Source organism: Capra hircus, chromosome 24 (assembly GCF_001704415.2).
Source record: "Capra hircus breed San Clemente chromosome 24, ASM170441v1, whole genome shotgun sequence".
NCBI classification, from domain to species: domain Eukaryota; kingdom Metazoa; phylum Chordata; class Mammalia; order Artiodactyla; family Bovidae; genus Capra; species Capra hircus.
In genome coordinates this window covers 32,685,558-32,702,083 of record NC_030831.1, presented here as the reverse complement: position 1 = coordinate 32,702,083, position 16,526 = coordinate 32,685,558, and the positions used below count along the sequence as shown (strand labels likewise).

The following is a 16,526-nucleotide window of genomic DNA, read 5'->3' as shown; positions in this document are numbered from 1 at the left end:
GTGCACCTCTGTGGCATGCTGACAACCCTAAATAAACTGAAGCAGCAAGTGTGTCCAGGTTCCAGTCTTAGACTAATCTTCATGGAGGAAAAACTCTTTTCTCCTGGCTGGTAAAACAGCCAGATGGGATTATGGAGAACCTAAACATCCTGATTTTGATACAGGCTTTAAATTTTACCACCAGAAAAATTTTCATTATCCAGATGTACCCACGTTCAAAGACACACATACATGCACAAATATAGATATCTACGTGCATACACGTGTTAATATGTACACATACATATATTACATACATATACAAAATGGTAAATGTTCTGTATAAATGTTTTTGGATCATGCTTCTCTTATCCCACAATACACAGACTTTAAAAAAAACTTGATTATAGTTTTTAAATGGAATTCCACAACTTTACTTGTTCTCAAGTAAAAACATACGCAGTCATCCCTCTGTATCTGTGGGCGACAGATATATGAGTAGAATACCAAAATCTACGGAAGCGCAAGGCCCTTATATAAAATGGCATAGTATCTGCACACAACTCTGGCTTGCTTTAAAATCATCTCCAGATTATTTATAATACCTATTACAATGCAAACACTTCGTAAATAGTTGCTGGTGCATCCAAATTCAAGTTTTGCTTTATGGAACTTTCTGGAATTAAGTCACAGATAGGGAGGGCCAAACTGCACACATGCTTTCCAGCCCCAAGATTTTACAAAGCAGCTTATTCCAATGACTGAGCACAATCACTTGCAGGACTGAGTTCACAGTTTAAGCAAAAGATGCGTGTGTCATCCTACCGTGCATACTGCTTGAGTTAGGTGTTTGCATCCCTGGCGATAAGCATTATGGACTGCATCGGGCCTTCAAAATAAATATAGATTATCAAGGCAAAAGGAAAAGAGATTAGCGAAAAGTTTTAATCATTCAAAATGTACATGCTGAGACTCAAGAAGTATTAAAGATCATAATACTTACTGTTTCCTATACCATGAGAGGACTCCATGTTCTAACACTACCCAGAATAACCTCCAGCCAAAAAACCTTGAACTCTAAGGGGAAAATAACAAAGATTTTTCCAAGCTGATACATCTAGATTCAAATACTTGACTGATAAAAAGTAATTAAGTTATGATAGTTCTGTCTGAGCCTTTCATCTTGACAGTACCACTGCACACTCAAACATGATCAAACGTCACCTAGAAACGGTGCAGAAATGAAAATACCCTCCCGAGTGACAGGAGGAGAAGCAATGCCATACTGGTAAGATCAACAACGAACACGGTCTACAGTTCTGACAATACCGTGCTAGGATATTTACAGGGGAATGCATCAGTTGTGGGCTTCAAAGACAATTTCCTCAAAGTTCTGAAAGAGCTTCTAAAAAAAGAAAATTATCCTAAATTTTATACACTACAAACAGACTTGTACACAAATATACAGAAGGAGCGCTTTCAAATGCAGAAGAAACTACGTGCTCCAAAATAGTTAATTCTAGAAAATAACTGAACTCTAAAACGCAAAGAAATGCTTATAAACCAGAAACATTTTACATGTGTGTTCTGTGACAATTTAATATTAAATTCCTCCTGAGTATTCTACAGATCAATGTTCGTAACAAAAATGGTAGTATAATCCTATCCTTAAGAAAAAAAATCCCACCCCTCTGCTCTGTACAAACTTGGCCATCTAAAGGTGTCAGACCAACACAAGAGACTGTTAATTGCTACAATCACTGGGTGCCTAATGAAGTCCAGCAGTAAAACAATGGTTTACATTATAAGATCAAATAATTACTAAATCACATACTTCAGAAAATAATGAAAACAAATTTTAACAAGAGATCACCTAAGAAACCTTCTTTCCCGGTATTATAATTAAAAACTCATTCCAACCTACCTTCCAGAGAGGACCTTCATATCGTTTCAAAGCTTTGTGTATGATCTATTAAAAAAGAACACGTTTTTGTTAAAAGTGCATCTATGTGTTTCAAGAACTCAAATCTTCTTTCTACATATACAAATGCAATCCATTACCACATACCTTATTACCAACAAGAACATGTTTCATTTCAGCACCCTGGGCAAGATCAAGAGGCTTCTGATCTGTGTAAACACAAGAAAGCAAGCCATCAAGACCTTAATTCTACTAAAAACTGATGCTGTTATGACAGCACGTAATAATCTTTCCTATGCCATCAACTACAGCCCAAATCACCTACCTGAAGTTGCCATCTCAATTCTTTACAGCCTCTTTTTCAGTAACTATTAAGCCAGCAAGTCAAACTAAATTCTAAACACTCTGGATAAGTTCTGTGATCATTCAGGCTTTCTTGCCGAAAGTCAATCCATCAGTTTCCTATTGCTGTTGTAATAAATTACCCCTGCAATATAGGAGATGTAAGAGACATGGGTTCGATCCCTGGGTGAGAAGATCCCCTGGAGGAGGGCACAGCAACCCACTCCAATATTCTTGCCTGGAGAATCCCATGGCCAGAGGAGCCTTGGCGGGCTACAGTCCATAGGGTCACACAGAGTCAGACAAGACTGAAGCGACTTAGCATACACATTGTGGGTTAAAACAATACAAATGTCTCCTTTACACCTGGGGAGGTCATGAATCCACAGTTTCACTGGGCCAATAACCAGGTTGCTGGCGGGCCTGCCATCCTCTGGAGACTCTGGGGGAGCATCTCTTTCTTTGCCTTTTCCAGAGGTTGCCTACATCCCTTGATTAGTGGTCCCTCCCTCCATCTTCAAAGTGCATCATTCCAACCTCTGCTTACATTTTTTCTCTCTCAATATTCTGATCCTCCTGCCTCCTCCCCAAAAGGAAGGACCCTCGTGATTACACTGGGCCCACCTGGAGAATTCAGCATTCTCTCACTATCTCCAGATACTCAACTAACCACATCACTGGGGGAGCACTATTCAGCTCATCACAGCTGCTCTTAAGCTATCTTGCTGGAGAACAGGAGGCAGAGACAACTCACAGACTAAGTCTGTGATGGTCCACAACTGAGGACAAAAGGAAAAAGGGATCACAGAGAATGAAACCAGCAAGGTGTTAAGTAACTTTCTCAAGCTTACACACACAAACACTCTGTGTTGTGCCAAATGACAAAAACAGAATTTGTGTATAAATTATTTAATGAGTTCTGAAGTGAGCACTATGTAAAGGATACAAACTAAACAATCATCTCATACCCTCAAGAGTTTCCAATTCCTAGAGAAACAAAGGCGAAAGTGTTAGTCGCTCAGTGGAGTCCGACTCTGCCACCCCACGGACTGTAACTCACCAGGCTGCTCTGTCCACGGAATTCTCCAGGCAAGAATACTGTGGTGGATAGCTATTCCTGTCTCCAGAGGATCATCCCCAACCAGGGACTGAACCTGGGTCTCCTGCATTGCAGGCAGATACTTTAGCATCTGAGCCACAAGGGAAGCCCAGAGAAAGAAAAGATATTTACAAAAAAAAAAAAAAAAAACCTAGGTCTTTGAAGAAATAACCTATCAGACTGGAACTCTATTTACATAGGAAGTGACACATTCTATCAAATAAACTTTTTATAAATACCAATCACCTGGTATGTGTAGGACAATTTTCTGTAAAATTGTCTAATGAGTCTATTATGTGACAATATCTCAGGCACTGGGGATTCAGTAGTGAACAGGACAGAAAAAAATTGGGGGGCAGTGATAAAGAAAAGGGAAAGACAGACAAATTAATAAAACGGGATACAGCAAATAATAACCCAAGCTATGACAAACCCAGACAACATACTAAAAAGCAGAGACATCACTTTGCTGACAAAGGTCTGTAAACTCGAAGCTATGGTTTTTACAGATGTCAAGTATGGCTGTGAGAGTTGGATCATAAAGAAGGCTAAGGGCCGAAGAGCTGATGCTTTTGAACTCTGGTGCTGGAGAAGACTCTTGAGAGTCCCTTGGACAACAAGGAGATCAAACCAATCAATCCTAAAGGAAATCCATCCTGAATATTCATTGGAAGGACTGATGCTGAAGCTCCAATACTTTGGCCACCTGATGCAAAGAACCAATTCACTGGCAAGACTGATACTGGGAAAGACTGAGGGCAGGAGGAGGAGGAGGCCACAGAGGATGAGAAGGCTGGATGGCATCACTGACTCAATGGACATGAGTTTGAGCAAGCTCCGGAAGATAGTGAAGGTTAGAGGAGCCTGGTGTGCTGCAGTTCATTGGGCCACAAAGAGTCAGACACAACTCAGCAACTAAACCACCACCACCCACGCTATGCCAACATTTTTAAGTGAATGTTCTGAAAAAGAACGACTGAGATGCCACTTCAGATTGGAGACTAGAAGAGTGATGGGGAAAGTCTTTCTGAGGGAGGATGTTTAAACTGAAAGGGTCCAGCCTCATGAGAATCCAGGGGAGAGGCCCTGCACGCAGAGGCAACAACTGATGCAAAGGCCCTGAGGTAGGAACAGTTAGGTGGGCAAGAGAGAGGCAGAGGGAGAGAGAAGTCACATCCTGTGAGGCTTGCTGGTAGGTCAGACCTCTGTGAACCAGCACAAGGAGTCTGGGTTTTATCCTAAATATGATGGAAAGCCACAGAAAGGTTGTAGCTAAGAGAATAACATGATCTGACTTATGTTTCAAACTCTGTCAAAGTGTGTTAAAAGAACTTTTCAACAATATCTGGGGAAATGTGGACTTTCGCTATTTGATGATTTTTGAGAAATTATAAAATTATTAACAGGATAGTGCCATTGTGGCTATTTAATAGCTCTATTGAGAGAATTCACACACCATATAATTTACTCATCTAGAGTGTACAATTCAACGGTTTTTAGTATATTCAGAGTTGTGCAACTATCATGACATTTTTTAAAAGAAGACCATATCTTGTAAAAAAGAATTTAAGTATTTATAGACAAAATAATATGACATCTGGTGAGTGGATTATTGATAATGCCTGAGAGAGGATAATTTCTACATTAATTATACTCTTTTTAAGCTCTGATAATTTCTGTAATAAAAATTTAAAAAAAAAAAGATCTCTACAGTGTCTGTGTGGGGAAAGCTTGTAAATGTGCGCAAGAGAAAAGCAAGGATACAAGTTACAAAGCAAAGGTCCAGGTGAAAGATACTAGTTACAAACAGCTCATGCAGATCAAAATTTAAAAATATTTTTTTTTTTTAATGGGTGGAAGTCTAAATAGACAATTCTCACAGGCACATGAAAAGATGCTCAAATCAGAGAAATGAAAATGAAAACTATAATAAGATACCATCTCACACTGGTCAGAATGGCCATCATTATCAAAAATCTACAAACAATAAATGCTGGAGAGGATGTAGAGAAAAAGGAACCATCCTACACTGTTGGTGAGAATATATGTTTGTGCAGTCACTATGGAGAACAATATGGAGGTTCCTTAAAAAACTAAAAACAGACGTACCATATAATCCAGCAATCCCACTCCTGGGCATGTATCTGGATAAAACCCGTAACTCAAAAAGATACACGTACCCCAGTGTCCACTGTAGCCCTAGTTACAACAGCCAGGACATGGAAGCAACCTAAATGTCCATCCACAGAGGAGTGGATACAGATGTGGTATGTATATACAATGGAATACTACTCGGCTACAAATAAAGAATGAAATAATGCCATCTGCAGTGACATGGATGGTCCTAGAGATTGTCATACTGAGTGAAGTAAGTCAAAGAAAGACAAATCATATGACGTTGCTTATATGTGAAATGGTACAAATGAACTTATAAACCAGAAATGGAGTCACAGGCATAGAAAACAAATTTATGGTCGTCAAGGGGGGTAAACTGGGGGACTGGGACTGACATACTCACATCGCTAGAGATAGATAATCTACTGAAGAGCACAGGGGACTCTACTCCATACTCTGTAATGACCTATATGCAAAAAGAATCTAAAAATGAGTGGATATATGGATATGTATACCTGATTCACTTTGCTGTACAGCAGAAACTAAAACATTACAGACCATACTACAATAAAAATTGATTTTAAAAAAGAGATACTGGTGGCTTGAACTAGAGAGTTAGTAGCAAAATGGGGACATCAGTAGGTATGGAGAAAAGTACATGGGTTTGAGATTTATTTTTGAGGTAGATTTATCAGACTGCTGATGGATAAAACTTAGACTGGCCACAGATTACTTTCTTGGTAGGGAAAAAACTTTTTAAAATGTTAACTGAGCAACTGATAATCACTTTAGGTTTTCTAGCCAGCACATACGAGGATGTCTTCTGAAAAGCTCTGGCAACTTGTTATTTTTATTCTATCTACAGCACACTTTTGAGAAACTATTCCTTTAGGTAGAGAGAAGGACAATGTGGTTTCTTTCACAGAATTCTGTCCTAACACCAAAAACAAATTCTGAACTCCTGCCAACCAGTTGAAATCCCATACAGAGCCCTCATTTCTGGATTCAATGTCCACAGTACCTAGCACATCGTGAGAATTTAATAAAATGTTTTTGAATGGAATGAAATAGCCTCCCTTCCTGGTTGGGCACCATAACCAGCTATTTCAGAATCGCACCACCTCTTATCAACCACAACAAAATAAAGTAAAAAACAGGAATGATCCTGTTTTTAAATTTTTGCATGATACAGACTTGGCCCTTAATGGGAAAACCAAATACAAATGTCAACACGCCTCAAATTAATTTACAAAGAATGCAATCTCAATCAGGGGCCAACAGCATTTTTACTAAGAACCTAAGAAAATTAAAGCCATTTGGAAAAACAGTTAAGGAACGACTGTCAAGGAAAATCATCAACAAAGAATAGTACGGGGAAAGATTACCAGTGAATAAAATCTTAGAAAAACAAACATTAAATGCGCAACACTGTTGAAGGAAAGTGATGGACAAGGCAACGAGTGCAGAAAACACAGTCAGCTCTTCAAGCGGATGAGAAAGGGCTAACAGAACAATGGACGAGGAATGGATGGATGCTTTGATGAAGGGTGCAGAGGTAAGTGATTAGCAAGTTGAGGGTCTCACATCCTAAGTACACGCTCACATCACCTTTTCTGCTCAAAACCCTCCACACTGGCCAGCAGGGCTGAGCCTCTGGCTTATTGTCTGGAGTTACCACTCTCCCTGATGAGCACCTTCTAGGCACCCAAGCAGCTCTCTTCCTCAAATATGCCAAGTGCCCGCCTACCCTGAGCTTTCACACTGGCCTCTCCTTTGCTTTCACTGCTCTTCTGCTTGAATCCCTCACCAGGGTTCCCTCCCGTCCTCGGTCTGGCTCTCCGCTCAAGGTCACTTCAGAGCGACCTTCCCTTCCCTCCCTGCTTCCCAAAACATCAGCCCCGCTGACTCACCCTCTATTCCCTTTGGCCTGCTTTATTTTTCCGCACGTCACTGCCCGACATTGAACGTATTTTTTGCTTTGTCTGTCTCCTCCCTCCAGAACACAAGCTCCAAGAGCGTGGAGACAGATTTTGTTCACTTTTGGGTCGCCAGTAACTACCACAGCAGAGGCTCGGCATGTGTTGAATAGACGTGCCACAGACACACTAGGGGAGAACAGAATCGGATATGCCCTAACTGCTGCCTAAGCTTAGTGGTTTCAGAAGAAATCAAAGAGGAGGACCAACAAGTTTGACTTTAAACATCTTTGTTTTAAGAGACTTGGAAAATTTAGTCATAAAAAATATAGAAATTATCATTGTTCATATCACTGAAGGTTTGGAGGCATGGAGCCCATTATACCCACACAAAATACTACGCAGAAGGCGAGCTATGAAGATCATGCTTCCAAGAACAACATGGAACACTGCTGATGCTTAATATCAGTTCAGTTCAGTTGCTCAGTCGTGTCCGACTCTTTGCAACCCCATGAATCGCAGCATGCCAGGCTTCCCTGTCCATCACCAACTCCCGGAGCTCACTCAGACTCACGTCCATCGAGTCAGTGATACCATCCAACCACCTCATCCTCGGTCGTCCCCTTCTCCTCCTGCCCCCAATCCCTCCCAGCATCAGACTCTTTTCCAATGAGTCAACTCTTAGGATTTTAATATGTCAACTCTATTTACAAGCCATAAACTAGAAAGAATGGTAGATACTCTCCTAGGTGTTTGCTGGCCCATACTTATCACCATCCTCTGGGCACCCTCTGCCCTTTGTACACCCTGCAGGGGAAGACCCCAGCCACCATGTTTGTACCTCCACCCCAACTCCTATGTACCAATGGTGGGCACCTAACACAAGTGGGCGCCATCATACTGCCCCCCACTTAGACTTAAAACTGAGGTTAACGGACAATGATCCACTGAATGTAGCTACCAGGCAGCCATCTTCCCTCATGTAGGCCGGAAAACACACGAGCTCGTCTGCTAAGCGACAGAAATGAGGGACCACACAGTGCGGAGAGACACACACAATGAGTGGCAGCCGCCTTGGGGCCTAACAGCATCCTGTTTCCTGATTCCATCCCCTCTGATGGTGAACAGCATTTCCTGTTTTGAAATACAGAGAGATACCTCTGTATTCTTATACTAATAATATATGATCCTTCTTTTGCTTACACTCTCGAGTTGGTATCTATTATTTTAAATTTTAAATATCTAGCCTACCATAGAACAGCAACTAAAACCTAAATCTTTGGATGTTTGGGTAGAGGTGATTATACCTTTTCAGTGTCTTCATTTTTCCTCATTTGGCCACAAAAAAGCAGCATGCTTTGCAACTTTAAAAAATGCTCAAAAATAGGTATGAGAATAAATCCGAATGGTATATAATATGCCAAAATACCAGAGGCTGTATTGGAGTAATGTATGTTCTTTCTCTATTTTTAAAACTTCCTAAAATGCAGACACTACTACTCTTATGGTAGTAGAATAAGAAAAACTCTTATTTTAAAAAAAAAAAAAAAAAGTAAGAAGAAAGTACTGTCTCAGAAAGCACCATCTTAACTTTTATCAAGAACACATTAACATCTTTTAACAGGCATGCTGAACTTTCCAAATATCTGTATCCACCTTCCGTTACTTTTAGAAGTTTACCCTTCAGTCATTCTGTAAACTGCTACTAACTTTCAAAGGTAATCATGATGATTCTTCCCCACTTCCAGCTTTATGATTTTGTTTTCATTTTTTTGATGACACAAATTGGTAGCATCATCATTCTCAAGTGTGTATTCCACTTTTTTTATACAGGAATGTACCCATAACGTGCTTTTTAAAAAATTTTTTTCTTTTTATTTGTCTATTTATCTGGTTGCACTGGGTCTTAGCTGCAACATGTGGACTCGTAGCTGTGGCATGCAGGATCGAATTCCCCATCCAGGGATCGAACCTGGGCCCCCTACATTGGGACCACAGAGAGTCTTAGCCACTTGACCACCAGGAAAGTCCCCCAGGAAGTGCTTTTACATGTTCAGTATGGTGTTAATATTGAAATAATGGCTTACCTATTATGCTTCAACTTCCTTTCTTTGCTCATTGTTTTATTTATCCACATTGATATAAGTAGCCCCTGTTCTCTCGATTTTAGTATTACCGCAAGTATTAAAGCAAACCTCAGCTGATTCGAGCTGTTAGGCTTATGTCTACCTTTTTAATATTTTAGATACAGCTGAAATAAACATCATGGTACATACTCCCTGTATTTATGTGAATACACTTTTTTCATGGAAATGAATTTTAAGTTCTATATCTCTATACGGATCTTTTAGAAATGTGATTTTTGCCATCTGTGTATCTTTGGTGAAATGGCTGAAACTTTTCAGAATTGGGTTATCTTCCTCTTAGAGTTATAAAGGTTCTGTATATACCCTAGATAGAGGTTCATTGTTGTATATGTTTTGCCAATATTTCCTCCCATAACTTGCATTTTCATAACAGTGCCTATTGAAGAAGAAATCTTCTAATTTTGACAAAGTCCAATTTATCAATATTTTATCACTCATATTTTGTGTGTCATATTTAAGATATCTTTGCAAAACCCAAGATAACTAAAACTTTCTCCTGCATTTTGTTCTACACTTTTATGGTTTTAACTCTTATGTTCATTTCTTCGATCCATCAGATCTAGCTTTTACACATGATCCCCAAATTTGTATCTCTACCCAGACCCCTCCCACCTAGACTCAAAGTTCTTTTTCCAACTCTATCATGTGCATTACATGACAGTATTTCAAAATTGTAATGTCTTAAAAACCAAGCCCCTAATTCTTAGCATCTGCTCACCTGCCCCTCCTACAGTCCTCCCCTTCTCAGGAACTGTAAATTCCAGTCGTCCAGGTCCACAAAAGGGGATGTGGAGCAGCCCTACTGGGATGTCCCTCCACTGAATACCCAAGACACACTCTGCAGCTTCTCTTAAGGTTACCCAACTCTGTCATCGACACTGTCCTGGGTGTATACTCTATCCTCCTTATTTGAGAACGCCACATTTACAAACTTGCCTATTGTTAAAATTTACTTCAATCACCAATCAATACTCATAGCAATTTTCTGGTCATTCACAGACACATCCAGATTAATAAAAAATTAGAGTCTTCTTCCCACCTCTCCATGTTTCTACCCATCATGAACCCTGTACATTTGCCATTTTACTGCTTTTTCATACACAAACTAGGTGCCTTCAAAGGCTGATTAAATAAACTTTTTTTTTTTTAAGAGAAAAAAAATTGAGTCTTCTGATGCATTGGTTCCTGAAGTGGAAAGGCTGATGCTCTGCCCTTTTGTCTCAGCCCTCAGACTGTAAACAAGTGTCCTCGTCACAGTCTACCTAGGGCCGCACTTTTCACCTTTCTTGCTTCTTGTTTCTGGTGATTTCACTGCTGAAACTGGCCCCCAAGCACGGTGATGAAGTGCTGTCTAGTGCTCGTGAGCTGAAGAAGCCTCTGATGTGCCTTCCAGATAGAATACATGTTACAGGATCTTAGTTCAGGCTTGAGATATGATGTTCCTGGTAGTGAGCTCAGTGTTAATCATCAATAATATACATTAAATAAGGTGGTTTTACACAGAGGCTCACATAAAACAAGGTTATGTGTGATCTGTGGATGGGATGCTGTGACCAAAGGCTCATAGGAGTCTCACTCTATTTCCCTTATGAGCAATGGTTCAGTATACACTAATTCAGAGGTCCCAGCAACATTGTATTAATAGAACAAGACTACCACAAATAACAAGAACCTATATTTTTGGGCTCCAAAATCACTGCAGATGGTGATTGCAGCCATGAAATTAAAAGACGCTTACTCCTGGGAAGGAAAGTTATGACCAACCTAGATAGCATATTAAAACGCAGAGACATTATTTTGCCAAGGTCCATCTAGTCAAGGCTATGGTTTTTCCAGTAGTCATGAATGGATGTGAGAATTGGACTGCGAAGAAAGCTGAGCACCGAAAATTGATGCTTTTGAACTATGGTGTTGGAGAAGATTCTTGAGAGTCCCTTGGACTGCAAGGAGATCCAACCAGTCCATCCTAAAGGAGATCAGTCCTGGGTGTTCACTGGAAGGACTGATGTTGAGGCTGAAACGTCAATACTCTGGCCACCTCATGCGAAGAGCTGACTCACTGGAAAAGACCCTGATGCTGGGAAGGATTGAGGGCAGGAGGAGAAGGGGACCACAGAGGATGAGATTGCTGGATGGCATCACTGACTCAATGGACATGAGTTTGTATAGACTCTGGGAGTTGGTGATGGACAGGGAGGCCTGGCATGCTGCGATTCATGGGGTCGCAAAGAGTCGGACACGACTGAGCAAGTGAACTGAACTGTACATTTCCTCCCCTTGAGGGTAGGAATCAGATTTTAAGCCATCTTTAGTGCCTCAGGTGAAATAGGCATTATTAAACATTTAGGTCTTAACTGGGAAGTAAATCAATAAATTTTTTCTTTCGTATAAATGCCTTGACTTCAAAATTAAACAGTTTAACACAGGCTGGATGCTACAACGAAACGCCTTTTTTTTAATAACTTCAAAATGTCCATCAATGGCTATCACCAACATGCTTACCATTCTTGTTCTTCAGATTAGGGTCTGCTCCACTTTTTAGAAGCTTTAAGGCACACTGTTTATGAGCCCGGTAAGCAGCACAATGCAAGGGTGTGTTGCCTAACTGATCCGAACAGTTAACATCAGGAGGATTCGGCCGGTTGAGCTAACAATTGAAGAAATGCAATGTGAATTATATGCTGAAGACAGTCTTTCTCCCATAAAACCACATAACAGATAACTAAGGTGGACCCTCCCGCTCCTGAGCCTGGGCAGCTGGGCTCCCTAGCATCTCGACCATCAGTGGCTTCCTGCTCGGAAAAGCGGTGAACCCACATCACCCTGCATGCTCCCCTCAAGCTGCTGTGGGGTCTCAGGTCCCACACTTCCCTGACGACAGACACCGCACACCAAGCTGGGGCACTGGGATTCCACGAAGATCCACTCACTCCTACCAGTCTTGCAGTTCACACTTGTGACAACAGAATTACAAACTGGTCTACCAGGGACAGCCATTCAGAAGAGTTAAAACCATAAATGCTAAATGCGTAAATATTAAAGGGCTACTGAATTTGTTGTTCCCGGTTGACTCCTTTAAAACAATTCTTTACAGTCTCCATTTCAGAAGGTTTAAAAAACGTTTTAGGCCCCATCCCTGGAAACCAGAGAAGCCTTTTCAAACAAGCTGAAATAACTTTAAGGCAAACAGCCGTGCTTCAGTCGTGAATTTAGAACACATTCAGAGTTTTGTGTTTAATGAGACTATTTTCAGGAAATGGAAACTGGAAAGTAGGTCTCCTAAGGACAAAAAAATAAAATGGGTAAAGTTTTCAACCTGTTCTAACATGATATAAATATTTCAAAACTAATGTCCCTTGTCTGTATGTTAATTTCTGGAAGTACAGCATACCTTTCAGAAGTAATTACTCATCAAAATTAGAGAAAGATATTCCTTTATAAGATTCTATACATTACCCGTCAAGTTTAAATTGGCTTAATCATTTAAAAAAAAAAAAAACTACCCTTACATTAAATGTTTACCTTGAAAAACCAGATTCTTAACCATTAGGTTTTCAGTAGAAAGTGTGGAAGTAAATCAGAGAAAAACACCATCATGTAAAATGAATCCTGCTTAAAGTATTACCAGATTGTGTTTTTAGATATTTAAAGACTTCTGTTCTATTACTCTGATCTCGAGTATTTTGGTCCCACAGTTTGACTACATTATGAACTCAACATTAGATCGAAAATTTCCCCCAGCGTAAAGAAACAACACATTTTTTTTTTTTTTACCAGAGCTGTAAGTTCTGCTGTTCTGCCTTCTCTTGCTGCTGCTAAAAGTAATTCTTCAAGCTTTCTTTGTTGAGTCCTTTCTACAGCTGCAAAAGGAAAGGTACATATTACTCTACTTCTAGGCTGGATCCTATTAGCAAATTTATCACAGAGATGTATAAACAATAAAGGGATAGTGGTGAGAAAAGTCACAAAGTTTTGAATTGTAATTCAAATGCTGTGAGACTTCATTATTATTCTCACTGCCTTAGACTTCAGATTCCCTCACGTTCTGATGAATTTGTTTTCAATTCAGAGGTCTTTAGGTATGTTACTCACTATAACACCCATCACAGATAATTAAGAATTATCTTTTTATGCTGAAATATTATTATTTATGTGCCTTGGAAAGACAGGTTAAGTAGGGAGAGGAGCTCATATCTTCCAGATCTTTAGAATGTGAACAGTAATAATAAGAAACAGTGTTACTAGGAAGACATTATTATTGTTGTTCAGTCGCTAAGTCATGTCCAACTCTTTGCAACCCCATGGACTGCACCAAGCCAGGCTTCCCTGTCCTTCACTGTCTCCTGGAGTTTGCTCATACTCATGTCCACTAAGACATACAAACCATATAAATATATTTAGGTTTATATATCAAGTCCATATTTTTATAAGAATATTTTATGTCCTTAACAAATACTATAGCATTTACTACATGCCAAATACCTTTCAAAACACTTAAAAAATATTAACTCACTAAATCTGTGTAGCTACTCTTTGACGCATTACTATTTTGCCAATTTTATAGGTGAAGAAACTGAGGCAGAAACTTAACCTAAGGAACTTAACCTAAGTCACAGTCAGGACATGGAGGAGCTGGGACTTGAACTTGGGCAGGGGGGTTTCAGAGTACCTGCTCTTACCGTTACTCTGTGCTGCTCATACTTGCAGGGAATGAGAGCAATCTGGTTTAAGAGAGTGGAATATGTAATAAGGTCTCATTTCTACTATATCTGAGTTCTGTTTTGGCTTCCAGAAAAGAAGCAATTTCATAGAAAGGTTAGCAATAATCCCTCTTAAAATATGTATATAATGTCCTCTGCAAAGGCTACAGGGGAGGAATATAAAAGCTTCCCAGGTCTTCCTGAGAAATAATGAACATTTATTAATAGTTAGTAATTACTATGCACTAACAGTTGTTCAAGACATGATGCATGCCCCTGCATTTCAACTACAGGAAACACAAAGCTTGAATACTCGAATAGCTGGAACCAGTTTAGCTTTGTCTAAAGAACTAACCTTACTATATACCAGCATCTGCTATTCTCACATTTTTATTTCCACACCCAGATCCCCTCCCTCTCCATCTTGGAAGAAGGCTGCCAAGCCTCCACACAGGCTCCCAGTACTGCCTTCTTTTGCTGGAACTGATGCTCTTCAGCCTTTCTTCTCACTGGTTCTACAGCCACCCGTCTGTGAGCTTTTGAGAACAGTCCCTAGCCTTCCTTACATACCTCTGCTACTGCATGTATTTCCCAGAGCTGCACTTTATCCCCACAGTCATGCCTGGAGTCAGGTACCTGTTCTTACTCTTCTGTGTATCCTAGGCACTTATGACAGTATCTGACACAGTGCATGTTTAGCCAATAAATAGTCTCTGAATACTCAAACAACGCTTAATAATGATCATTCCAGACTTTAAGGAAGGGTCATTATGTTTCCCTACGACTTCTCTCTAGATTGTCTAGGCTCATAAATGAAGGAAAACAGGATCTAGAGATGAAAACTCTGCTTATGTTCCTGTCCTATATTCATTCTGGATACTGAAAAAAAAAAGACTGTTGGTCTAGCCAACAAAAACAAGTACTCCAGTTGAAGGGACTTAAAGTTTCTAGAGTGCCAGTAATATTCTATTCCTTGATGTGGGTGCTGTTTGCATCGATATGTTCCCTTGTGAAAACAGCAAGCCATACATTATTAATGTGTACTTTTATCTATATACTTTATACTTCAAAAATATTTTTAAAGCCAATACTCTACCCCCAAAATAATTTGTCCTTTAAATTTTAAATGTTATATGACTGTAAACTAGCTCTTTTCAATCAGAATTCAGAGTTAGGGAAGACCACAAAGATCATGAAGCCTAACTCCATCCTGACAAGACACTCACATACATGCCCAGGGTAGGTTAAATAGCAGTGCACCTGAAATGCAGGTGAGAAACTAGCAAATATACTTCATTAACAGAAAATTACCATTTTGCAATTTCTATAGTAATAAGTGATTCGGGCAAGAATTATCAATGAACACTAAAATCATTGATCTGAAGTTTGTCGGTAATCAGGATATTTACCATGGTCTCAATTTTTCTCCCCAAGGATTATTTACTAATTACAAAAGTGGGACTATGTACTAAGTACCTTTACAGTAGACTACTAATGATCAAAGATAATTTCACCAATAGTAGAACAAATGACATCAAGTACCTAAAACAATGCATTGGTATAAAGCATACAACCTCATCCTATGTCAACTATAATGTACGCCAAGAATGGATAGCCTGAATCTAATTTTTATGAAAAGAGAAAAGCCCAAATTGAGAGGCACTCTTCAACAGTAATATTATGATATTGATGTTAAATCTCATGAAGTTGATCATTATATAAGGAAATATCCTTGTTCTTAAGACATATAAACTGAAGTATTTAGGGCTAAAGTATCATGTCTGTAAATTACTCCCTTATAGTGTAGGGAAAAAATTAGAAGTACATAAGTAACATTAAATAATGTAAACCAGATGTAGCAAAATGTTAATAACTGGTGACTAAGTGCAGATGTACAAGTGTTTGTTGTATTATTCTTCAAACCTTCCTATAGGTTAGATATTTCTCAAAATAAAAAAAGTCAAATGATATGAAGAAGGTACTGGAGTCCTCTCTAGTGCCTAGGAAGTAGTAATCTATCCTCTCCCAGGATTAGAAGTGTCTGGGAAGCTCACTACATCTTTGAAGGCAACCCAGGCCACTATTACAGTAGACTGCACCCAAAGATGAACTCCCTGGCACTCCATTAACTAGACTCTCAGCTGGCCCTGGTCAGCCTCAAGTAAGAAAATCCATCTTCCAATGCAACAGCCCTTGAAGTACTTGAGTATGATTGCTGTATCTACTAAAGCCTGTCCTTCTGGGGTGAAACGTTTCTTATCTCTACATGCAAACCTGTGATAGGATTTCTGGTCTCCCTGTGTGTGG

The 16,526-nt window shown here is 39.6% G+C and overlaps 1 protein-coding gene across 4 annotated transcripts in view; it reads right to left on the bottom strand.

Annotated features, from left to right (window-relative positions):
* The window catches only part of OSBPL1A (oxysterol binding protein like 1A), a 220,225-nt gene that overhangs the window by 159,029 nt on the left and 44,670 nt on the right, over nt 1-16,526 (bottom strand). For all 4 annotated transcript variants that reach the window (XM_005697037.3, XM_018039467.1, XM_018039466.1 and 1 more), the window contains 6 exons: nt 13,294-13,379; nt 12,022-12,166; nt 2,048-2,109; nt 1,904-1,948; nt 983-1,056; nt 805-868 (listed from right to left, as the gene is read on the bottom strand). In XM_005697037.3, the coding sequence (XP_005697094.2) occupies nt 805-868; nt 983-1,056; nt 1,904-1,948; nt 2,048-2,109; nt 12,022-12,166; nt 13,294-13,379 (476 nt within the window). The remainder of the gene's footprint in view (nt 1-804; nt 869-982; nt 1,057-1,903; nt 1,949-2,047; nt 2,110-12,021; nt 12,167-13,293; nt 13,380-16,526) is intronic.